Source organism: Mustelus asterias, chromosome 10 (assembly GCF_964213995.1).
Source record: "Mustelus asterias chromosome 10, sMusAst1.hap1.1, whole genome shotgun sequence".
NCBI lineage: Eukaryota > Metazoa > Chordata > Chondrichthyes > Carcharhiniformes > Triakidae > Mustelus > Mustelus asterias.
Genome location: NC_135810.1, coordinates 103,374,345 through 103,401,595, shown reverse-complemented (window position 1 = coordinate 103,401,595; position 27,251 = coordinate 103,374,345). Strand labels below are relative to the sequence as shown.

General features: G+C 40.6%; 1 protein-coding gene across 1 annotated transcript in view; it reads right to left on the bottom strand.

Moving 5' to 3' along the window:
* fchsd2 (FCH and double SH3 domains 2) overlaps positions 1-27,251 on the bottom strand; it is a 178,859-nt gene that overhangs the window by 80,410 nt on the left and 71,198 nt on the right. The window contains exon 7 of the mRNA XM_078221460.1: positions 25,425-25,553. Within this exon, the coding sequence (XP_078077586.1) occupies positions 25,425-25,553 (129 nt within the window). The remainder of the gene's footprint in view (positions 1-25,424; positions 25,554-27,251) is intronic.

Below are 27,251 nucleotides of genomic sequence, written 5' to 3'. Positions count from 1 at the left end.
CTGGGTAAGATGCTCTGTCAGAGTCGGTGCAGTCTTAATGGCCTGAATGGCGTCCTTCAGCCACTGTAGGAGCTCCATGATTTGCCTTTCCAATTATCTGCTGAACTTGCAAACTAGTTTGTGATTTATGCATGAGGATCTTCAAATCCCTGTGCTACAGTTTTCTGCAATCTTTCTCCATTTAAATAATACTCGGTTCTTTTATTCCTCCCATCAAAGTGCATAACTTCACATTTTCCTACATTATATTCCGTCTTCCAAGTTTTTGCCCACTCACCTAACCTATCTATATCCCTCTGTAGACTTTGTCATCCTCACCACTTGCTGTCACAACTATTTTTGCATCATCCGTAAACTTGGCAATAGTACATTTTCTTCCCTTGTCAAAGTCATTAATGTATATTGTAAATAATTGTGGCATCAGCACAGATCCCTGTAGCACTTCCACTAGTTACAGATTAGTGGAAAATGCACCTCTTATTCCAATTCTCTGTCTTCTATTAATTGCTAATCCACTATCAATGTTTATATACTGTCCCCAACACCATGGGCTCTTACCTTAGTTTTATTGCTATTCACCTTCTACACATTTGCTATGCAATTGCTATTAACCTTTTAGACATTTTTTCCTCACCACTATTGCAGTTGATACATTTTTGTAATTTTTCAATATTTCCAAAAAAACTGAACTACTCACTTCACTGCTTTCATTGATTCAAATGTTTTTTTTTATTAGTCACAAGTAGGCTTACATTAACACTGCAATGAAGTTACTGTGAAAAGCCCCTAGAAGCCACACACTGGCACCTGTTCGGGTACACGGAGGGAGATTAGCATGGCCACTGCACCTAACCAGTACATCTTGCGGATTGTGGGAAGAAACCAGAGCACCCAGAGGAAACCCATGCAGACACGGGGAGAACGTGCAGACTCCACACAGACAGTGACCCAAGCCCGGGAATCGAATGCAGGTCCCTGGCGCTGTGAGGCAGCAGTGCGAACCACTGTGCCACCATGCTGATTCATTCTGCTCTGGTGTTTCCAATGGAAGGGATACAAACGATTGGTCTAGTTGGACCAAGGAGCGGCACAGGCTTGGAGGGCCGAAGGGCCTGTTTCCTGTGCTGTACTGTTCTTTGTTCTTTCTGGAAAAACAGTTGAGGTATTGGCCAATCATTCAGTTTTGTTGAATAATGTTGTAAGATCATAGAGAATATTAACAAGTTTTTAACTACAGAGAAACAAATCATCAAGATACAAGATATTCAATTTTAACAAAGATAATTTTATAATTTGCTCCCTGGTTTCATTAGTTGAAACTTGAACAGCCATCAGTGTATCAAACAATTTCAAGGGCCTATGTCGGTTAGATTCACCCAATTGTGAAAATTTAAATACTGTAATGTTTCTACTAACTGAACAGCTTGCCTTAGTTACAATAAAATATGACAACACATTTTATGTTTTCATTATTAAATGGCCAGACAAGTTGGATTAGTATGTAGGTTGAAGGATAACTTTTGGCCAGGGCATTGAGTAATCTATTTACCTCATCTTCTTGAGCTGACATTATGTGCTCAAGTCTCTAAGGAGGAACTTGAACTCATAACCCTCTGACTCAGAGACGACTTCTACCATGTGAGAATGATGTCGTTTTTAAAAGATTTTTGAGGAATATTGCATTATTCTGTGAAGAAATTGCATTATTCTGTGAAGGGTGTGTGTGTGCATGTATGTGTGTGTGTATGGATATGTGTGTGTGAGTGTGTAATATGTGTGTGTGTAATATATATATGTGTAATATATATGTGTGTGTGTGTATGTATGTGTGTGTGTATGGATATGTGTGTGTGTGTGTAATATGTGTGTGTAATATATATATGTGTAATATATATGTGTGTGTGTGTGTGTGTGTACACATGTAAAAGATTTAATTAAGCTGCGGAAAGATTAGAGACATTGGGAGGTTTACGTCATGCAAGGATACAGGTTTGTGCATTTGTAAGGACATATTATGGAAGGTTTGAGGTGCAAGTAAGTAGGTTGGATTTAACATTTACATTTTTGGAAAAGTTGAGAGTTTGTTTGAATATCAAAGTGAAGTCAGTCAGAGGTGACGAGAAACATTTTGCACCTTACTGAGGTTCTGGGGAAAACAGAAGGGCCTATTAGATTTTACTGACCCGAAAGTGGAGACAAAATAGAAACAGGGAGGAGTTTATATTTGAAAGGATTAGAGTTCGAAAGAGATGCAAGAACAATGGAACCCGAGATAGAAGGTATTTTAGGGCTACTGTGGAGGGTTTAGGGGTTAGTTGTGCAAGGAAAATCTCATAGAAACAGCTTTGGGCTGGCAGGAGGTGCAGTTTGAATTGACCATCCAGTCAAACTAGAAAACTCCTGGGCTACAAAAAGGAGTCTAATTTCTGAAGGTTTCTTTGATTTCTACAGCATAGAATCATAGAAACCCTACAGTACAGAAAGAGGCCATTCGGCCCATCGAGTCTGCACCGACCACAATCCCACCCAGGCCCTATTCCCATATCCACCCACTAATCCCTCTAACCTACACATCTCAGGGCACTAAGAGCAATTTTTTTTTAGCATGGCCAATCAACCTGACCCGCACATCTTTGGACTGTGGGAGGAAACCGGAGCACTCGGAGGAAACCCACGCAGACACAAGGAGAATGTGCAAACTCCACACAGACAGTGACCCGAGCCGGGATTCGAACCCAGGTCCCTGGAGCTGTGAAGCAGCAGTGCTAACCACTGTGCTACCGTGCCGCCCAAGCAGAGTGGTAATGAACTGGAGAGCTCATGTGATATACCTTATTAAAGGAACAGCAGCTTTGCCTTGGGTAATATTACTGGATTTTTATTGCTAAATATTGAAAGGAAGTGTTGACTGGAAGATATTTACTTGCGCATCTCACCAAGTAGAGAGTCTTGAGCGGGAATATCTTGTAAGAATAATTTTAACTGTGTAACTGTAATCTTACGTGCTTATATTTTCTTTTTTTCTTGTTAGTTAACCTTTTACTTTTTAAAATTCCAAGTGTTACTGAACTTCTCTGTTGAGATCAGTTCTTCCCATTTTCAGGAGACAAAAAATGATATAGCCCATAAGCCAAGTTTCGCTCTGGGATTTGGTTTGCTCAAGAATTAACACCTGCTGAGGTCATACCAACTGGGCCAAGACTTGCCCAAGAGCAGAGATCTTTTCAGAAGTTATACTCAATGTGAACAAATGGAACTCTCAAGTTAAACTGGGCATATTTCTTAAATCTGGACAGTCCCTCTAAGGTGATGTCACTTTATGTCATTACCCCGACATACATTGAGCAATTAATGCTTGCGAAACATTGCATGATTAAACATTCTGACCAATTTGAAGGGAACTATTTGATGCAGTTATTCTGAATGTCGTCCAAGGAGCTATCTGCAGTTCTCTCTTCTTCATCAACTATATGCTGCCCCTTGGCAACATCTGAAGACATAACACCACGTGTCCAAGTAGGCAAATTACACCCAGCTCTCCCACATGTTAACGCCTCTTAATTTTAATGTTATCTGACTGCTTCCCCAACATATAAGTCTTGGATGAGTAACAATTTCCTCCACTCAATGGAAGTAACGTCATTGTCTCTCAAAGTCTTTATCCTTGATTTCCCTTCCAGCTACTATTTCAGGTTATACCAGACTGTTTGCAACCCTGGTGTCCTGTTTGACTCGGGGCTACATTTCCAAACCTCATCTTCTCCATCAGAGATTGCCTCCTTCCACTCTAACATTTCCCATCTCAAAACTTGCTCAGTCCAGTTGTTGCTGAAACCTTCATATGTGCTTTGCCACCACCGGATGCATTTCAATGCTCTCCTGGCAGGACCCCCATCCATTGAATCCCATAGATTCCATAGAATCCCTACAGTGCAAAAGGAAACCATTTGGCCCGTCGAGTCTGCACCGACTCTCCGAAAGAGCATCTTACCCAGGCCCATCTCCCCTTGCCCTATCCCTGTAACCCCGCGCATTTACGATGGATACTTCAGATTTATATAAATTTCCGCTCTGCTGTCTGTATCCTATGTGGAACCAAATCCTGTTTGGCCATTATTCATGTGATCTACACTGGCTCCCCATCCCCAACACCTCAAATTTAAAATTTCCTTTCCTGTCTTAAATCCCTTCATGGACATGCCCATACCCCATCTCAAACTTTTCTTTCAGCCTTGCAACTCCAAGAAGTCGCTGTTCCTTTGGAGCTGGACTCCACTCCCTTCACACCACTAATGGAAAGTATGCCTTCAAAGGACTGTGTTGGACTCTGGGGTTGTCCTCTTAAACCTCTACTCTAACCAAGCTTTTGATCACCCTTCCTAAAATCCCCTCCTTTAGTATGGCGCCCATTTTTGTACCATTATGCCTCTGCAAAGTGCCTTGAGGCATTTTTATTTGTGACACATTCATCCAATTAAATGGCAGCCCTTGAAACAAAATACAATAAAAAGTAAAAGATTTACTGCAACGTTACTTCGGATGAATACATCTGATCCAGTACAAATACAGCAAAGGGAAATTTGCAGCAAGTTTAGTGAGAAAGTATAACATATTTTTGTATGAATAGCGCCTAATATAGGGCCCGATTTTACCATTGCGTCACGCCCGTTTTCGGGCATGAAAACTTGGTAAAGTCGGGCGTTAAGCCATTAATGCGATCTATGGCCGCGCAGATGCCCATTTTACCAAGGCCTGAAAATGGACACGATCAGAACAGTGCCCGAAGCAGGCGCAACAGCAATTTAAATGCATTTGCATGCATTTAAATTGAACTAATGGGCTGCCCGCCCAACTTTACCAGCATTTTCCCCCTATACCATCACGTTCACTCATCCAGATTCGGCGCGAAACAGAGGTCTGCAAAGATCTATTTCGGGCGCTCCAGTTTCTGAAGAGTTATGTTCCGAGCTTCCAACGGCTCTTTGATTCAGATCGGTGGTGGAGGGGGAGGGAGGCGGGTCAGATCATTCTCTGGTGGGGAGTCTGCTGCCACTCTGCGGGCGATCGGTGGGGGGGGAAGCAGGGCGGAGGGTCGCGATTGGTCTGGGTAGCGAGAGGCTGGGTGGATAAGGAGGACAGTTATGTTGTGGGGCTGGGGCGATCTCTGAGGGCCATCACTCCCGCTTTTCACTCCCGGGCTGCTTTATCCACTTTTTGCGGTCCGGGAGCGATGTGACAGGGGCGCGTTTTTCAAATTTTTTTCTCACTGCGCATGCGCAGTTCAAAGCTCCGATCAGACCAGCAGCGTTTCAGATGCGATAAGCCCCGCCCACAGCGCAATTCAGACCCGCGCTTTTTTTTTCAGGCTAAGTGCATATGGGGGCACCTGGGAACAGTTTTACAAGTTGGATCTGAATTGCGCCCAGATTCAGCACTCAGAATCAAAATGGTAAAATCGGGCCCATAGTCTCAAAATGAGTAAAATAAATTGTTATTTAAAAAGAATGTGCCCACACTTTATACATGATTTGTTCTACTCAAACAAGAAAAATGCTGATCTTCACATATTACGCAGCATATTGACGTCGTTGCTACTCAAAGCAACAGAGGGCACTGTTGAACATTGCACTACCTTGGGACGAGTATGGATTGTTTTGAATGTCTCACAGTAATTGGCAAAGAATCAATTATTCAGCAGCCATAGCAGATTCCTGCTAATCCCCACTGACCAAAAGCAATTCCATGCTTTTAACCACTGGACAATTCTGCAATCTTGCATTGTACATTATCTTTAGAAGCAGCAATGAAAATCATTTATTGATAATTCATAACCCAATTACAAGTTCTTTGCCCATTCAAAAGTTTGAACATTATGGCCCATAACTCCCACAGAGTGGCAATCTCCATCAGATTTCGACTCTTGACAATCTTACCCATGCTGGTATTCTGAAGTCGCTGCCTTGCCCAACCATTTTTTTAAAATAATTTTTTTTACTCCCATCCTTAAAGTTACAAAGCCAATGCTCAGAATGGACCGAGCAAACCGAGATCGATTCCTTGCTTGCTCCAAAAACCAAATTCAAAATCTAATTGAATCCAATTCAAGGTCCCCAGAAGAAGGACAAACAAGATTCAAGCTGACAGAATAAGGCATTGAACCCCATCTTGGGCTTGATCTCAGCCAAAAGACCCATCTCCTCCAATCTTCCTCACTCAGGCTGGGTGAGACAGGAGCAGTGTAGCTTTGGCGTGGCGTAACTGGGGCACAGACAGGTAAGTCACTCCCCCTTTTTGCAGTAGTAGTTGGTAAGTGGTTTACTGGGAAGGGGGGAGGGGTGGTGACGGGACAGCCAGGGAGGGGATAGGGTGGATCGATCGCAGCCGAAGTTAGCGATTTAAATCGCTTCTGTCAAATGGTTCCCAGCCCAGCGCAGTTGCCCAGAGGAAATCTGCACTTTTGCGCAATTGCCGAGCAAACTCTTACGTGGGAACATCCTAGAGAGATTCCCCAGCGCATCATTGGGGTACCACCACCCCTCCAAATGTGATGTGTTGGGCCTATATTTTTAATTTGGATACTTCAATATGGGGTGTAACTCATTAATTATATTGCATGAATTAGAAATCGGTGTTAATGAAAGTTTGGAGGCTTTCTCACCAAACTAAAATTAAAGGAAAATGAACAATGCACAATTAGACAACCATAATCATTCAACAATGTTATGAATGGTACCAGACAAAGTGGTTTTCAAAGTATTGACTAGTTGTCAGTATTTGTTTTACACAAAGGCATAGCAATTATAATTGACTTACAAGCCAGGGTTTTCCACCTGCACTGTTTCCAGCCTTCCATGCGCCCTATATTTAGCTCAAGGAAGAGCAAAATCTCAGGCTACCAAATGCAAATGGAAAACTCCAGTCAAGGTCAGAATGCTGCATGTACAAATTCCACTGATTGAGATTAAACTTTTCACCTGATACATGTTACATGCCCAGCTAATGGCTGGAAATTAAAAATACATTTTACTATTTGTTTTATTATCACCATCTCCGTGGTATTCTGTACACAAGTAATCACGTGTGCATACACTGCAACGTTACGCCCAGATCGGCAAAGCTGTGAGAGCTACAATTGATTTTTCTATTTCTGTTAAACAAATAGGAATACATTCATTTATTTAAGTAAAGATAGACAGATTTTAAATGACATATTATATTAGTGGATATGGACCAAATAAAAGCACTACAATCAAAAGAAAGCTTAGTGGCAGCTTTTTTGATTTAAGTTCAGCTTTTTCGTGCCCCATTACAATCTGTGTCAAGGGCAAGCATGGACCCTATACCAGCTTAATAAATTCTTCCCAATCGCACACCATGCATAGCATTAGTCACTGGGCAGCCATTCGGAAAAGGCACTCTGACTGAGTCTATCACTCCGTAGAGCGTGCACATAAAAACGGCAAAACTGTGGGTTGCTTATGAATTATTGAACAGCAGATCATTTAGCTCATTATACATCAGGCATCAAAACTGGAATTTTTTACATCTGTGTTAATAAATTGCAGCTCTAAACTGGATTGGAGATTAAAAAGGTGAAGCAGATCTATAAAAAACAAATGCAGTGAGAATAATGAAGATTCCTTGGAGAGAAAGATCAGGAGAAAAAAAAAGGAATCCATGGACATGTCATGCAAAAGGAGGCAAGGAATCTAGTGGGTATAATGGAGGATGACAAGTTAAACAAGTATGATGTAATATAGCTTGAATGCCATTTTTTCTTGCCAGCTTTCACTCCTTCCTAAGTGCACATGCTCAAACAGAAGCCACCCTCAGACACCCCGTCCAAGTAGCTGGTAAGCAAGAGTATGAAAAGTGACTGCTGGCAGGATACTTTACTGCAGTGGACATCATTGCCCAGAGCTTTCCCCACCCAACATCCACTCTGCAGCAGGAGTCATTGGCAAACAATCAGAACTATAGATGCCGGCCAATTTTTCCTTCTCTTGCAAAGAGGCCAATTAGCATTGCTACCGGTAACCTGGTTGCATAGATCAGAGACCGAATGCAAAACCTTTCTAGTCTGTATTGCTGTTAATCACTGGATAGACTTGGGGCGGCACGGTAGCACAGTGGTTAGCACTGCTGCTTCACAGCGCCAGGGGCCCGGGTTCGATTCCCGGCTTGGGTCACTGTCTGTGCGAAGTTTGCACTTTCTCCCCGTGTCTGCATGGGTTTCCTCCGGGTGCTCCGGTTTCCTCCCACATTCTGAAAGTCGTGCTGGTTAGGTGCATTGACCTGAACAGGCGCTGGACTGTGGCGACTAGGGGAATTTCACAGTGTTAATGTAAGCCTTACTTGTGACTAATAAATAAACTTTAACTTTAAGCCTCTGGGCAACCTTACTTGATGGTGTGGGAGGAGGGGATGAGGTGGCAGCGAGAATTTGTGCAGAACCTCAGTTCAGACAATTCAATTAAATGATAAAGAGTACTTGACAGAGTTGACTAAACTTTACTAAATTTGCACAAGCAATCAAATAAAGTGTCATATATTTAGAATTTTCATTCAGTGCAAATATTTCTTTTAGCTTCCTGAATCAACTAAGTGCAATCACTGTGCATACAAGCATGAGTCTAAACAGTGTTGTTTTCATGCTTCAAAACAAATGATTAAGACTTGAATGATCTCGTTATTTGGCAAAATAAACCAACCAAAACATTAAAAATCTCCCAAGCCACTGCTCATGGCAATTCAAAGGGAATGCTATTCTATAATAAGAGGACTACATTCCCATGTAACGGTGCATCATAACATACAGGCAATTCCTCCCTTGTTGTATTGCTCATGATTCATGAACAACAACAAATTATTTTCTTTCACCCATCTGTTTCTTTTCCACTTTGCAATTTTTCTCATCTCATTCTTCAGTGTGCCCGTCAAAACTTTTCTCACTGGTATTATCACTTATACCTCTTTTTGAATTGTTTCTCTGTTAAGTCTCTCATCCTCTGTGTTTGTCGCCACTGTCTCTAATATGTTCCTTCACTAGCTCAAAAGCTGCAAGCTCGAGGGTACAGAGGCAAGCAATGGATGATGAAACGGAAATGGAGGCAGGGAAAGGCCATCAAGAGAAGTTCATACGGTGGTGTGGGAAACATTCAGGTTTTTTCCGAATGGGATGAACTAAGAGACCAAATAGCTTCCCTCAGCCATAGCTATCTTGTGATCATTGTGAATATATATATTGAAGTTTGCCACTGAATGGGAATGAATTGAATGAAATGAATGAACTGTTTGTAATATATATAAATGATTTGGAGGAAAACGTAACTGGTTTGATTAGTAAGTTTGCGGACGACACAAAGGTTGGTAGATCTGCGGATAGCGATGAGGACCATCAGAGGATACAGCAGGATATAGACCAGTTGGAGACTTGGGTGGAGAGATAGCAGATGGAGTTTAATCCGGACAAATGTGAGGTAATGCATTTTGGAAGGTCTAATACAGATAGGAAATATACAGTAAATGGCAGAACCCTTAAGAGGCATGGACAGAGTGGATATCAGAAGCTTTTTCCCAGGGTGGAAGAGTCAATTACTAGGGGGCACAGGTTTAAGGTGCAAGGGGTAAGGTTTAAAGGAGGTGTAGGAGGCAGATTTTTTACACAGAGGGTGGTGGGTGTCTGGAACTTGGTGCCAGGGGAGGTAGTGGAAGCGGATACGGTAGTGACTTTTAAGGAGCGTCTTGACAAATACATGAATAGGATGGGAATAGAGGGAGATGGTACCCCGAAGGGCAGAGGGTTTTAGTTAAGTCGGGCAGCATGGCTGACGCAGGCTTGGAGGGCCGAGGGGCCTGTTCCTGTGCTGTAATTTTCTTTGTTCTTTGAATTCAAATGCCCATCCCAATTCCTATATGATGGCGATGGCATTTATTTGTTGAAATTGTTGGCATATGGTTCAGTGTGGCATCCCTTTATAAAATCTTTGCTCAGTAAAGGAAATTGATGGAAAAATGAAGTTCTATGTAATCATATTGACAAGTGAGATGAACTTGAATTTCTAAATTATAATCAGACTCCTATTGCGGAAATAATGAATTAACTGAAATCTATATTCACGAAACATTTAATACAGTGGGGATTGATATCGAATTCTATCCGAGAGTAAACTAAACATGTATTTTCTGAATTTGAGCTTGCTATCTTTGACAAGCAGCACATACTAAAAGCCAACTATCATAGTGCTGTGGTTACTTGGCTGACAAATAGTAGGCACTGGTGACAGAATTTTGGCCATCTACGATGTCTGATGAAGTGAATGAAGCTTTGTTTTATATGCAGGTCAGTGATCCATATAGGTCGACTTCAGGTTTTTTTTTAATTGTTTCAATATTTGATGAAAATTTTGCTGATCCCATTCCTGTAAACAAGGAACTTCAAGTTCAGCAGTTCTGATAGGAAAAACATTTAGCAGTGACTTGAACTGTGAAGACTTTATTTTTGTCATATTTGCTCGGTTTATGTTGAAAGGTTATTTTCAAAGATAAAGTGGAGAAAAATAGTGCAAGAATACCCAAGGCAGCACAAACTGAATACTTGGATTCATTTCGAGGTATAGGTAGCTCAGCACTCTTATTAATAAAACTGAATACATTTAATGCTGCACTTACAAGTTAAAATTTTAAAAAGTAATGTAAATTATAAAATAAAAATTAATATAAAAGGAACCGCTAAACATAAACACTAAAACTATAAGGAAATGAACACTAAAACCTCTAAAGATGCTACTTGCTTAACATGCAGTAACATAGGGTTAATTCAACCTAACAGTTTTGATGTAGTAGTGCATGTGCATCTGTTAGAAATTGAACCATTGTGCAATTATTGCCACTTGTGTCAGCTGTAGTTGAGTGAATAGCACTTGCCTCTGAATCACAAAGTTCTGGGTTCAAGTTCCTTGAGTGATCACTTCATTACACATTGTATAAATAAACTGGGGTGATGGTGGTGTCATGATAATGTCACTGGGCAAGCAATCCAAAGGCCCAGATGAATACTCTGAAGACATGGGTTCAAATCCAACTGTGGCAGTTGGTGGAATTTAAACTTAAATTCATAAAAATTTGGAATTGAAAGCTAGTCTCAGTAATGGTGAAACTATGAAACCATCGTTGTAAAAACCCATCTGGTTCACAAATTTCTTTTTGGAAAGGAAATCTGCTATCTTTACCCGGTCCGGCCTACACACGACTCACAATAATGTGGTCGACTCTTAACCGTCCTCTGAAATGCAGGCAAACAGCAAACCACTTAGTTCAAGGGGAAGAGATGTAAAACAAATGTTCACCTTGCCAGCAACATTCACATCCCATGAAAGAATAGGAAAAAAACCCTTAAAATTATACACGCATCGGTATCATAAAATTCAAGCCTTAGTCGGACTTTGAGACTACGCCCGTTGGAGCTTAGTTGTAAACATTTGCTATTTCTCAGGAATAACTTGATTGTGGTTTTGTGCATGTCTGCCATTTGATAATTCATCAATTAAGAGACTTTATGCCTCATTGTTGAGTGCAGGTCCTGGGCAGAACAGATAGAACATTTTCTACTGTACTGGCAGATTGGCAAATTCAGATGGCAGTATGTGACTAATCCCCTATAGGAAAACGTTACACTTCTGAACACTTAAGAAAAACATCTACTTTAAAATACTTCCTTTTTTTAAAATCAAAAAGATAGAAACAGACTGCAGAAATTACCTCTGCCCTGCATCAGCAGGTAATCAGTTCAATGACATCACACTATCCAAAATGAAGTCGGAAGGGGAAAGTATTTTCATGAAAAAGTATGCAGTGATACTTTTGATTTTGTACAACATTTGATGTGAAGACAAATTGCATTTGACATCATGGTGACAGAGGTGGTGCATAACTCAAACAATTTTACAGGAAGACATCCTGAAAGCGTTTTCCCCCTAATCTGCTCCCAACATCTGGGTATATAAATAAACCTCTGCCATTTAGAACCAAGCCCAGTTATTTATCCATCCACATTGATCGGTTTCCATAGATCAAAGAAAAATGCAGAGAAATGGAATTAAACTGGAAAGATTTAAATCTCACACTCTCCCTGCTGGGTTGACATTTCTTGGAAATTCTTTGGGGTCCAAAACTAACTGGAAATGTGAAAAGGTTCAGCATGAATAAAATCATAAAAACTGAAAAATTACAACTTAGGCCATTAAGAATGAGAGCATGGAATGATGGGAGTGTTTTTGCAAAGACGAAACTGAAATAGGCAGTCTTTTTGAATACAATTTGGCAGTCTTAATGAGTGTTAAACTCTCTTTCCACCACAAAATCAGGGATCTTTGAAGTTAATACCTCAAATAATAGGACTCAAGCCAACTGTTTTAAGGCAACACCACTTAATAGAAGACCAAAGAAGGTTACAAAAACCTCATTCATCTCTTGGAACTAGACCTTCAGCCTCAAAGCCGGGCAACAACGGCACTGTCAGTGGTTGTCAAGGTGATTGTGGCCCTGAGTCATTTTGCTAGCAAATCTTTCCAGACTGGAACAGGCAATAGCTAACACCTTGCTATTTGTCATGCATCACTGCACCTGTGAGGTGGCAGAGACACTGTATGCCAAGAAAGGACTTCATTACCTTCTTTCTAAACAAAGGAAGAGGAGAAGATGCATAGGTCTTTGCCACGATAGCAGTTTCCCCAAGGTGCAGGGCACCACTGACTGCAAAAATACAGCTGCATGAATGGTACATCTCCGTAGTAAGATGTACTGAAATTGCAAAGGTAACCACTCATTCAAAGTGTACCCTGCATGAAGCCACCTACGGAATACATTGCTGGTCGATGTCCACCATCATGACAGTAGTCATGATTCATTTATGTTGCACCAGTCCATTGCTCCAGCAATCTTTCACCCACCATGGCAGACTGGTACAGAAGGTGAAGTCACACGGGATCAGAGGTGAGCTGGCAAGATGGATACGGAACTGGCTCGGTCATAGAAGACAGAGGGTAGCAGTGGAAGGATGCGTTTCTGAATGGAGGGCTGTGACAAGTGGCATTCCTCAGGGATCAGTGCTGGGACCATTGCTGTTTGTAAATGATTTGGAGGAAAATCTAACTGGTTTGATTAGCAAGTTTGTGGACGACACAAAGGTTGGTGGATTTGCAGATAGTGATGAGGACTGTCAGAGGATGCAGCAGGATATAGATCGGTTGAAGACTTGGGCAGAGGGATGGCAGATGGAGTTTAATCCGGACAAATATGAGGTCATGCATTTTGAAAGGTCTAATAAAAATAGGAAATATACAGTAAATGGCAGAACCCTGAAGAGTATTGATAGGCAGAGGGATCTGGGTGTACAGGTACACAGGTCACTGAAAATGGCAATGCAGGTGGAGATGGTAGTCAAGAAGGCATACAGCATATGCTTGCCTTCATCGGCCAGGGCATTGAGTTTAAAAATTGGCAAGTCATGTTGCAGCTTTATAGAACCTTAGTTAGGCCGCACTTGGAATATAGTGTTCAATTCTGCTCGCCACACTACCAGAAGGATGTGGAGGCTTTGGAGAGGGTACAGAAAAGATTTACCAGGATGTTGCCTGGTATGGAGGGCATTAGTTGTGAGGAGAAGTTGGAGAAACTTGGTTTGTTCTCACTGGAACGAAGTCTACAAGATTATGAGAGGCATGGGCAGAGTGGATAGTCAGAAGCTTTTTCCCAGGGTGGAAGAGTCAGTTACTAGGGAGCAAAAGTTTAAGGTGCGATGGGCAAGGTTTAAAGGAGATGTACAAGGCAAGTTTTTTTTTTTACACAGAAGGTGGTGGGTGCCTGGAATTTGCTGCCAGGGGAGGTAGTGGAAGCAGATATGATAGTGACTTTTAAGGGGCTCTGGACAAATACATGAATAAGGTGGGAATAGAGGGATACGGTCCCCAGAAGGGTAGGGGGTTTTAGTTCAGTCAGGCAGCATGGTCAGTGCAGGCTTGGAGGCTCAAAGGGCCTGTTCCTGTGCTGTAATTTTCTTTGTTCATGTTGAGCCAGAGAACAGTTGCGTAGCGAGAAAGACAAATGCTCCACTCTTGGCTGGTGATGTCCCACTGCAACCCAGCCAGCATTTTTATGAGAGCCAAGCTATCATGTCAAACGTCATCAAGCAAGCGATTAGGGTGCTGAAGCAACAGTCCATTGCTTTGATCACTTTGGAGGAGCTTCCCAGATTTCCCACTTTGTGGTGGCCTGTTGCCTCCTCCACCATTTTGGTCATCATGAGGGCACAGCTTGTGCCACCATGGCAAACACTTCAGGAGGAAGCTGCCAGTACACCTAGATTCCTGATGGACAATCCAAGACTGCATCATTTGACAGCAGTTCCCCTGAATAAAACCCCAGATCCCCATGGTTCAACAGATCCACAGCCTCGTATCTTTCTGTTACCGCCTACCAAGACTTTCTGCCACCCATCTCTGTGCAATGATAGTTTTTTCTTTCCGTTTAATGTTTTTAAAAAACTTTCTTGGTTAACCACAGATGGTGGGTCCTTGCCTTGGAAATTTTCTTTCTCGTTGGGATATATTCATTGTGCAATTTAAAATATTCTTTTACATGTCTGCCACTGCATCTCTTTGAACCTATCCCTTAATCACATTTCATTCCCTCATAACTTCCCTTATTTCAGTTCAATAGATTAATCTTGGACCCACTCATCTCTCTCCTTCAAACTGAATGCAAAATTCAATCATATTCTTGTTGCAGCTACCTAGGATTGCTTCACAATGAGGTTATCAATTAATCCTATTTTATTGCACAATACCAAGTCCAGTAAAGCCTGCACTTTGGTTGGCTATAGAATGTGCGGTTCTAAAGAAACAATTTTAAAAATATTTCATGAACACCTCATCAGCGCTAACTTTGCTCATCTGATTTCTCCAGTTTACACGCGAGTTAAAATCTACAAAGAAAAATGCAGGCTAGCTTTAAGTGGTGTTGCTGTCGCCAATGCATGTTCAGTCTGGGCTGCTCATCACAAACTTTATAATTTGCAGGCAACATGAAGTTTGCAATACTTTGAACAGGTGCAGAATTATCACATGCTTCCAATTTTGGGGGCTATCCAATTTAGCCATGGAACTGAACAGGAAAACACCTTTAAGCGACTCTTAAAATTACCGTACAATATCTCCAAAACACAAACAGTTTCTGTCTTAATCCCACTTCAGTTTACTGAAATCATTTGTCTCGGTTTCATTTCTATTGCCTTTCCATTTGCACTTCTGTGTGAGGTATAGGTTCTCTTTTCAACCTAGGTCTCATTTACAAGGACAAACTGAACTAAAGGGAACACAAAACCACACCTCAAAAACCTAAGTGCAAGTATATTTGTTTTAACTTGCATCAATGCATTGTAATTACTGCACCGAAAGCAGGCTCAGTCTAAATAATCTTGTTTCTTGATTTGAAAACAAACATGAAGATCAAAAAACCTGATGGCGGTGAACTTGCTGAAGCTCAAGGTATGAAGATCATATCCGAGAAATTACAATGTAATATTAATATAAAAACTTTTAAAAACTCATTTGCAGAATGTGGGTGCCACTGGTAAGGCCAGCATGCATTAGCCGTTCCTCATTTGTACAACATTCATCCATCCACTGTTTTAACTCAAGTGAGTTAATAACAACATTATAATTACAGGAATGGAATATAAACGTTTTAGTCTCTTTATGTTGGCAATGCAAACAGCAATTTCTCGGATAAGATCTTCATACCTTAAGCTTCAGAAATACCAGGTTTTGATCCTCCTGTTTAAATATAGCTGCAAAATCACCAGTTATAAAATCTTCAGAAACTATACTGATAGCTCGAGATAACTCTCCCGAGTTCCAAATAAATTTACAGACGATGGTAGATAGGAGACCAGCCAGGAGAATACTCAACTTAAGTCTGTAGGTAACAAATGAACAGAAGACAGTTTTAGCAACAGATGAATATATGAAATAGGACTAAGAATAGGCCATTTGGCCCCTTGAGTTTGCTCCATCATTCAATAAGATGAGCAAGGCTGATTGGACTGTGGCTTTAACGTCACCTTTCTGCCTGCCCCCACAACATCTGAAAATGGGTTTTGACAGGGATGGAGATGTGCAAGGTGGAATGTCTTGGTGATGGCAAGACAATGGGATATTAATTCAGGCTCTAATAAAAACAATTTTTTGTCCTCCAATATTCTAGTGGCACAGTGGTTAGCACTGCTGCCTCACAGTGTCAGGGGCCCAGGTTCAATTCCGGCACCAGATCACTGTCTGCACGTTCTCTGTATCTGTGTGGGTTTCGTCCGGGTGCCCCGGTTTCCTCCCACAGTCTGAAAGACATGCTGGTTAGGTGCATTGGCCATGCTAAATTCTCCCTCAGTGTACCCGAACAGGTGCCGGAGTGTGGCAACTAGGGGATTTTCATAGTAACTTCATTGCAGTGTTAATGCAAGCCTACCTGTGACACTAATGAATAAACTTTTAACTAAACTTTTGGTTGTGATACTACTAGGAAAACCACTAGTTAGTGCTATTACATTTTATTGAAGCAAAAAATATATGGTGCAGCATAGCTTTAAATAAACTGACTTTGTACATTAATACTACTAATTCCATGCAGGGAATCCTGGAAAGCTTGGTTATATTTTGGTACTGATGCAGTGTTACAATGTAATGCAGCATTATATAAAGAATAAATCAGGTCTCTGTTGTAAATGAAGTGTGAAGTTAATACTAATAATGAGTCTCACAGATCAAGATGTTCATGAAGTTCTTTTTCAGTAAGAATGAGACCATTCAATGCCTTTCTGTCTAAGCAGCCAAACCTACGCGAAGTGTGTTATGCAGGAGAATCCACCACCTACAAGTTCCCTTCCAAGTCGCACATCATCCTAACATGGAAATATCACTATTCCTTCACTGTCACTGAGTCGAAATCCTCTCCAATAACATTGTGGGTGTACGGACACCAAAAGGTTCAAGGCGGTGGCTCATCACCACCATCTCCAGGGCAATTAAGGATGGGCAGTGAATGCTAATAATGTCCATATCCCATGAACAAATAAAAAATAAGAAGGTTGGAAAAGTTGGAGTATAGGGATTGGCACAAGCAAGTGTTACGCCACTAATCTTGCTTTCCTTCCTGAGATCATGGATACTCCTGGTGCACTGTTGCCAAGGTTAGAGAGACCACAATCCTGCTTTCTTTTTCAAAGTATGGCTGTTTGCTTTAGAGGCTGGCATCTTGCTCCTTCCCTTGGCGAACAACATTTCATTGCAGTCCCTCGGATTCTGCAGCAGGACCACTCAGTAAATGTGGGGCCAGGGAGTGTGGGGGGGGGGGGGGGGCACCTTTGACTTCCCAGGTCTTTTCCCCATTCCTGTGGTTGCTCAGCCTCAGACATCCATGCTAGTTCAACCATTCCCAACCATGCTGGGGCTGGGCTCCCTTTGTAGAGATCTTTCCTTTGAATTATTTGAAACGTGATCCTGCCTGCCCTCTCTGGTCAGGAAACCCAGGAAGTGGATGGTAATACAGTGGCTCAGTTGAAGAGCTACACCGGTCACTTCTTTGACAGACAAGTTTTCCAAAGAGCAGTGTGCTTCCCACTGCATGTGTGTCTGCAGCAATGAAATTTTGCCAGAAGTACAAATGCAAGGGAGTCATTCTAAACCTTTTCAAAATATAGGTTAGGCCCTAGCTGGAATACTACGTCCCAAGTCTGAGCACCACACTTTAGGAAGCCTGTCAAGGCATTGGGAAAGGGTGCAGATGAGATTTTACTGCAATGGTATCTGGGACTAAAGATCAGAGAGGTCAGATTGTTTTCCTTACAGCAAAGAAGCTAAAGAGATTTGATATAGATGTCCAAAATCATGAAGGGTTTTGATACAGAAGAAGAAACTGACTTGAGTGTTTGAAATGGTGGTAATTAAGAAAACAAATTAAGGTATTTTACAGAAGAACCAGAGACAATACAAGGGAAAAAATGCTCAGTGAGCTATGATTTGAAAGGTAATGCCTGAAAGGTTGGGAAAAGTAGATTTCAATATAACTTTCAAAAGGGAATTGGATAAATACGCAAAGTGAAATTATTGTAGGGCCAATGAAGAAACAGTAGGGAAGTGGGACTGATTGGATAGCTGCGCGACAAGTCAAGTGGCCCTCCTTCAGTCCCCATCATCTTACAATTATATGAAGTAATTACATTTAGAAGCATTTAATTGGCTATGAAGCACTTTGGGACACTATGAGATCATGAAAGTCACTGCTTTTGCAGTACCTAAATCATATAAATAATATTAACAGCACAATTCAGTTTGCTATCTCACTTGAAGTAATGTCATATTTAATGACATGTCTGTTTTACTCTGCTACATTAATTCTTTTATTTATTTAATTAGTTTCCGGATGATATGGATGTCACCGACTAGGAACAAGATTGGAAACATTAAAAATGGTACCACACTGACTTTTAGCGTTAAAGGCTGAATTATGAGGAAAGACTGGAGAGATTTAGACATCTTTGAAAGGAGATAACAGAGGTGATCTTTTAGGGGTATGCATGATAGTGAATGAATGCAAAAGATGGATCCAGAACACAAGAGTAAAAGCTGAACTTAGGACTGTTCTTCATCTCACACAATAGATTTTCAGATAGGTTAATTGAAGCAAAAAATTCTGCAATCATTTAAGATCTATGTAGATGATGACTAGTAGTATATAGGGTCTTCCTTGGTGGGTGACTGAAGAACTGAAAAGCCATCCATATCAAAAGCTCCTTCTAACCTTCAGCATAAAGAAAGGCCCATCATATGCATGCCGCTGCAAAAGAGCGATACCCATTCTAATCCCACCTTCCAGATTTTGGTCTGTAGCCTCATCATTTATGCCACCCCAAGTGCATATGCAAGATTTTGTAAATAAGACGAGAGTTTTGTGCCTCAACACAACATCCCGAGTGAAAAAATACTCACTCACCCTCTTATTCTCTAACAATTACTTAAATCTATGTCCCAATGTTATCGATCCCTCCCATTACAAGTTTAAAAGATGTTACGTTTCGGGATTGTCTGCTTAACTTAAGGTAAAATGAATTAGTGAAGGGGGTCATGGGACCTACTCCAAATTCTATCCATCAATCATGCCTGGATGGTTTGATGTGTGTTCAAGAGAGGTCAAGATTGTCTTACTGGGAAAGAGGTGCAAAATGGCAAGAGTATCCATCCTGACTTTGATCCTGCTCTTTTCTTTTGGCCTCGGCCAATAAAGGCAAGTATCTCCCAAGTCTTCTTGACCACCTTATCCCCCCTATTCTTCAGGGATCTGTGGACACACAAAATCCCATTATTCCTCTAACTTTAATCCTACCATAAGAACATGGAGCAGGAGTAGGCCATCTGACCCCTTGAGCCTGCTCCGCCATTCAATAAGATCATGGCTGATCTTTTCGTGGACTCAGCTCCACTTACCCGCCCACTCACCATAACCCTGAATTCCTTCACTGTTCAAAAATTTATCTATCCTTGCCTTAAAAACATTCAATGAGGTAGCCTCAACTGCTTCACTGGGCAAGGAATTCCACAGATTCACAAACCTTTGTGGAAAAGAGGTTCCTCCTCAACTCAGTCCTAAATCTGCTCCCCCTTATTTTGAGGCCATGCCCCCTAGTTCTAGTTTCACCTGCCAGTGGAAATAACTTTCCTGCTTCTATCTTATCTATTCCCTTCATAACCTTCTATGTTTCTATAAGATCTCCCATCATTCTTCTGAATTCCAATGAGTATAGCCCCAGTCTACTCAGTCTCTCCTCACAAGCCAACCCTCCCAACTCCAGAATCAACCTAGTGAATCGCCTCTGTACCCCCTCCAGTGCTTGTATATCCATTCTCAAGTAAAGAGACCAAAACTGTACACAGTACTCCAGATGTGGCCTCACCAGCACCTTATACAACTGCAACATAACTGCGCTGTTTTTAAACTCCATCCCTCTCGCAAAGAAGGACAAAGTTCCATTTGTTGTGTTATTCCCTTGTCTTGTTTGTTTTGCCCATGATGGCACAGTGATTAGCACAGCTGCCTCACGGCACCAGGGACCCGGGTTCGATTCCCAACTTGGGTCATTTTCTGTGTGGAGTCTGCATGTTCTCCCTGTGTCTGCGTGGGTTTCCTCTGGGTGCTCCGACAGTCTGAAAGACGTGCTTGTTAGGTGCATTGGCCGTGCTAAATTCTGCCTCAGTGATCCCCGAACAGGTGCTGTGATTTTACTGTGAAAATCCCTGAGACGCCGAGTGCGCGACTAGGGGATTTTCACAGTAACTTCATTGCAGTGTTAATGAAAGCGCACTTAGAACACTAATAAATAAACTTTAAACTTAAACTTTAAACGCATTACTTCACAGTTCTCCAGATTTAATTCAATTTGCTACTTTTCTACCCATCTGACTAGCCCATTGATACCTTCATGCAGTCTTTAGTCTTCTTCCTCAGTATCAAACCCAAGGCTAATTTTTGCATAGTATGAAAATTTCTTAACCACATCCTTTACAAATCCATGTTAACTGTCCTCAATTAATTTGTTTCTCTCAAAATGATTTATATTGTCTCTGAGTTTTTCAATAATTTGTCCACCATCGAGGTTACTGATTGAAGACTGCTTGGCCCAACTGCTTCAGCTCAGCTGGTTAATAATGCAGAGCAATGCCAACAGCATGGGCTCAATTCCCTGAAGACCTGCCTTCTCAACTTTGCTCCTTGCTATGAGGTGTGGTGATCCTCAGGTCAAATCACCACCAGTCAGCTCTCCCCCTCAAAGGGTTGAGCAGCCTATGGTCACCTGGAACTATGGTGAATTTACTACATTCTGAACAGTATAATTGCCCCTTTTGGTTACTTCGTTCAATCCATACAGTTTCACTTGACGCTCCTTCTAGCATATCATCCCTCATCACAGCTGTGAATGCAACACTTTATCTCCATCGATCTTGTATATAAATTCTGGAATTGGGAGTTCCCATTCCTACTTTTATTCTCAGCTTGATATTAACAACTCTTCAGGTAGATAAGCACTTAATAGACAATGAATAATCTACGTAAGGTTTAAGTTTTATGAAGGAAACTAAAGAAGGTTTACTAAAAAAAAGGCATATTTTACAATAATTTTATATTTACTCAATAGGCACTTCAGGTTAGCTGGTCTGAATAGTTAGGGCAAATAAACCCTGAATGGAAAAAAATGTTTTTACAAGGTTTACAATTCATCCAATTTTCTCTTTCCTTCCATATTAATTATAACACAAATTTACAGATTCAATTTTTCCATGCTTGGTTCAACTTTGGCCATTGATTCAGTTCACATCAAAACACAATGCACAGAACAAAAAAAATGGAGCTCATCATGTCTGTTCCTTCCACACAACATGTATATGATTCAACCCCAACCATGTAATCATTTGCGCTTGTGCATAAGTACTCTCTGATCTTCAAATACAATCAATGTAACCCAACACAAAGTCCTTTCAAAGCAGGATGCCCAAAATTGCACTTTGTAATCCAAACATGGCCTCAAAAAAGTTAGGGTTGCAAGGTTAGAATAACTTGTTTCAACTACCCTCGAGATGCAACCGACCATTTTATTAGTTTTGTTGCTAACAGCTGCACAATGACTGGAAACTTTCAGTGAATTATCAATAATTACATTCAAATGTTTTTCCATGTCTGCTAACAGACCCCTCTTCTTCGCTTCAGAACAAAGTATCGCATTGTGCCTGCTCCAGCTATTCAATATTGCGCATCTTTAAGGTTCAACTTTGGAGTCATTTCATAGAAAGCAAGGCGGTTACCTTCAAAAATATACATTTTGCTTTTAAATCTATTTGACCAGCCTCCACCTGTGCCATAAACTGCTCTGAGATTGAGGGAGATGGGAAAGATGGGGATAAACTAGCAATCTTAGCACTACTAATTCAACTGCACATTGCCATTACAAGAGTTCAAATCCACAGTGAATTGTTCAGATTTTTTCACTGCATCTCACCATCTGAATAAAGACTCTCTAAGGTTAATGGGAGTTTAATTTGTTCCTTTTAGCAAAAGTGGCTAAATAGCATAATTTATTTTAAAGAAGAAAGCGTTGACATGGTACCTCACCCGAGATCTCACCCTGCCTTTTGTTTAGGGATACCAGTGTAAAATGCTGCACACAAATGTAGTTATTAACCATGTTAATACATATACAGAACAAAGGATCATTTATTGAAAGACAGACCATGCACGTTTGATGTTGTTCAACGGTTTACTAAATCAAGGTCAAAAATTGTTTTATTTGCATGAGATGCAACACTATGTTTTTCAATTTAAAAATATCACGCTCAAAATGCACATTGATTCAAAACACAAACACTGGAAAAATTACACGAACAAAAAAAAATTACTAATGACGATCCAGCTTATTTCCCAAATAGGGCATTGTTACAAGTGAGAATACATAATTCACAGTCGTATCACGTACGTCCATCTTGCTCAATCTTATTCCCAAAATGTATTCAACACATGGGTACTTGAGGAGAATAGTCAGTGTAACAGGAAGAAAAATAAATTGCAGAAAGATTTTTAAAAACTTGTCAATTTTAATTTAGTCTTTAGAGCTATCCATTACAAATTTCAAATTTTAGTAATCACCGACAAAGTTGAAAGCAACTATTTTCTTTTAAACGTAATGTGCCATAATTATTCAATTAAAACAATTTATCTGCTCTAAATCCTCAAGATGTGGAGATGCCGGTGTTGGACTGGGGTAAACACAGTAAGAAGTCTAACAACACCAGGTTAAAGTCCAACAGGTTTATTTGGTAGCAAACGCCACTCGCTTTCGGAGCGTGCTGCTCCTTCGTCAGGTGGAGTGGGAGATCTCCCACTCCACCTGACGAAGGAGCAGCACACTCTGAAAGCTAGTGGCATTTGCTACCAAATAAACCTGTTGGACTGTTTACTGTCTAAATCCTCAAACCATGCAAGCAAGCAGTTGCTCTATTTTGGAGACTTTAGTCCAAAGAAAAGCAGTTGTATCACACTGTTGTACTAATCTCAGGAGAGTTATGATTTATAATTGCAGAATATATTTTCTAATTCATATAGAATTGACATCTCTTGAAATGCCTTTAATATAAATTTATCTTTTGAATGTTACGGGACGAATGCCAGCTCAGCAATGCTTTAAAAGGTGATAGACCCAGCAGCAATTTTACTGATAATGTTCAGTGTCTTACTACTATTCTAACATTTTCTATTCTTTAGTTGTTTGTCATTATCACTGCAAACAAAACTTCCTCCAGAAAATCTGTGAAGAGGGGGTTGGTTCCAGAGTATTTTTTCTCCTTTTGGTTCTGGGACCTGGGACTTGACTGATGCATACTAATCATGGGGTTCAAAGTAATGAAAAACACCATGGGCAGAATTTATGATACCTCCACCAATGGGTTTGCGGGTGAGGGGGGTGTAAAATTCCTCGGATGGCTTTCCAATGGTTTTACTTGCCTGTCCTGACGTCTGGCCAGCCAGCCTGCGCTTGCCCCAATTCAGAATCTTAAGTCACCAATTAATGATTATTTAAGGGCCATTTCCTACCCTGTCTCAGAGCCAATCAGGAACCGCACAAAGTGCCCATGGGTACCACTACCTTTCCCGTCCGCTCCCTCAACACACTCTGCCATCTTAAAATTCCTGGCCAATATGTTTATAGAGCACAGAGCAATCAAAAATAGTTCTGTGGTATTGCTTCTGGACAGTTAAAAAGTTAGTCAGTTCTGCTACAATTTTGTCCATCGTCCATTCAAGTTCTATTGGCTTTGTTTTATTTCTTTCCATGTCTCAAAACGTCTTGTTTCTATATCAGCCTACAAATCTCTAATTTTTCTCCCTTTCTACAAATCTTGAAACCTGCATCTTCTTTCTGCATGTCTTGCAAATATTTTCTAACTGCGCATCTTATTATTTGTCCTCAGCTCTACATTTTGAAACTTGCTGGCAATGGAAACCTGAAGGCAGACTTGGGGTGCCAAACCTCTGACATCAACAGAAATGATCTCATCTGAATGGGAGTGAGAGAACTGGAGACAAAGATGTAGCCTGACCTGGGAGGGAGTAAGAACAAGGAGGCAGAAACTTAATAATTTGATATTTGGGCCACAAGAGGGGAATGTGTCTCTGATTACCATCTGAGCAGTAGTATTTGCAGTATATAAGCACTGACAAATCAGAAATGGGAATATAATGAGACATCTGTTTATTTAGATATATAATAGCTGAATTGCATAATAAGTTAATTAAATGCCCATTAGATCAGCAATTAGAATACAAAATACTAGTATTATTCATGCAACACTCAGTTATGTTTGAGGATTGAATTGGTTGGAAGAGAGATAAAAATGGCAAATTTAAACTTCATTAGCAATGATTTCAATATTTACTTTCCACCAAATTACTGAACTGGTTGGACCAAAGTAGATTAGTAGGGGTCAGATCAAGCCCATCAGCAGCTGAATCGTGCACTCAACATTAGGATGAAAGGAGAGGGGGATGTGAAGTATTTAGAATCAGACTACTTTGAAGATAGGCAAAAGAGATCAGAGTGGACAAAATATCTGGGTTGGAAAGGTGAACGGGAATGAACTATAATGGCAGTTGTGAAAGGGTTTGACCTTTAAAATCTGACCTGTTGAAGTTTTAACATGGTAAACATGAACCAGTTACCTAGATACTTACTACAATAATACAATCATAGATAAACAATCTTTAGATACTGCAAAGGCTCAATTTGCAGCCTGACCTCAAAAATAGACAGAACCAATCATCACTCCATTACTATTGTAGGCACACTACGGGTTTAATTTATTCCTGAGATCAAAATAAGTCCTAGAGGAAAAGATGAAATGCAGTTATTACTTGTTTGGGATAATGTAAGATGACTCCCCTTTTTGAAAATAACAAAAAACAAAAACAAATCAGTTTGCAGTTGCAGCTCAAATCATTACGTTAGTGAATATTCAAGTATTTCACTGACATGAACTTAATATAAGGTTTGATTTAAAGAAAATAAGAATACAATTTAAAAAGGTGCTTCCTCTGGAAATCATACAACTGCATCATTGTGTGGCTGAAGACACATTTCATTGTTTGAGCGACTGTTCCTTTGATGCAACCACGCAAGACAATGTCTGGAATGCAAAAACTACACCCAACATGACTTGCAAGTCAGACTCCAGGGTCAAAAACTAAATGTCAAGTAAAGCATGGATGTGCTCTTAATTTTGCTCAGTTGACTTCTGAATCACAAAAACACAAACATAGAAAGATTTGCTTACCATCATCATGTTTATCAGGTCTATTTGATAATAGCGATCTTGATGTGCATTTGCAGCTGCCAGTGTAAGAAGATACTCATTTCTAGCATGGTTAGCTTTTGTATTGCACTCACTGCGTCGTGCTTTTAACTGGAATTCAAACAAAACATGTAATACTGGATGTCAAATAGGCTCATAAAATTTTCCGAATTGACTTCAAGACTTTTTAAAATATGTTTTTCCCTCTACAGTTATGAATTACAAAGATAGAGGCTGGAATTCTCCATTCTCACCCATGGCTGGGATTCTCCAGTCCTGCTGAACTGAATGGAGATTTGGTTGCGCACTAAATTCTCCATTCTCGCCAGCAACGATAGCGCAGCGTACGAGACCGGAGAATTCCGGCCATAATCTATAAAATGGCTCTATTTTATCCCTCTCCACTATTTTTAAAACATTCTCTTATTTAGATTTCATCTTATTCTCCTTGCAATGTAAGCATGTAAAGGGGTAGGGTAAGGTATGTGGGGCATCCACTGCTGAAGTGACTGACAAAAGCATTTGACTTCCCTTCACCTGCTATGTGCCATTCAGCTAAAGGAGGTTATTGGATAATCTCAAAAGTTGAATTTTTCAACTAAATTTGGAAGAATAAGTGTTTCTGATAATGCATTCCTCTACTGTGATATTTCAAGTTAGAGTTTTGTTTTTATTTTTTTCCCGGTTTCTGAAAGCAGCGACTTGTGGAATTCATGGACTTTATCGGATTTTGATATCTCAATCAAGTTTTCTTTACATATGCATCCAGATGTGAGAATTGGCTAAGTTCACGGTCTGGATTCATACTTGAATTAGGACATGGATGGTGGGGGAAATCACACTTGTAAAAGGTACAAGCTAGGACCCGTCTCCATGCTTAGGTCTACATACATCTCTGTACAACATCACATTGACTCCTGGCTCTGGGTCATGTGCCTTCTAACATCACTGAACTCTGTCCCACACTCACTGTATATATGCCAAACCTTATAATACACCTCCTTGCAAGTCTTTATCTAACGTATTTGAAGTTATACTAGTTAACTTCATGTCATACATTATCACTCCCATACATTTATATTGTTGTAATGACCTTATCACTATTACTACATTATCACATCTTTCCCCTTCAAGTCCTTGAATTTAAAGGTTCAGGTGGTGCATATCCAGTTGGCAGTTTTGTCAGAGGGGTATGAGGCTCTGTCATTACTGGTTGTTCCATATGGTTTGGAGGTTGAGCTGGCATCTGAGCATGCTTTCATTCTTTTCCTGTCATTCCTTTATGTTGAACTGGACCTGGCTGGTCTGGCTGTTGTGTTGATCAGTGGCTGCTGCTACTTTTTAAACTTGTTTCTTGCAGGGTGGATGGATGGACATTGTGCTCAGCTCCTTGTCCACTTCTCTCTCTTTTGTCATGTGGGTCATTTGATGTCGTCTCTGGCTCAGGAATAGTATTCTGTGACCTGTTGAATCATTCAAATTGGAACTTCTGCTTGTTTTTTCTTTTAGAACGCTGGACAGTCTCTAAATATTTAATGATTTTCTCTTCTTTTTTATTTGGATGCGCTCAGATATCAGGTTTAGGCACTGACTTGGGGATCGTGTTTCAGCTATGGGTCTCTTTCAAACTTCGAACACTGAATTACTTTAAAAATATCTCAGGACTTGCTGCAGCCTGGGATTTTAAAAGGTTTAGCTCATCCTTGCATGTTCTGTCGACTCTGCACCATGAAGCTGGACTTCCAAAGGAGGTTCAATGGAGTCTTCTGTTTCAGTAAGGAATTTTAAATCTTTGCCTCAGCTTCCAAG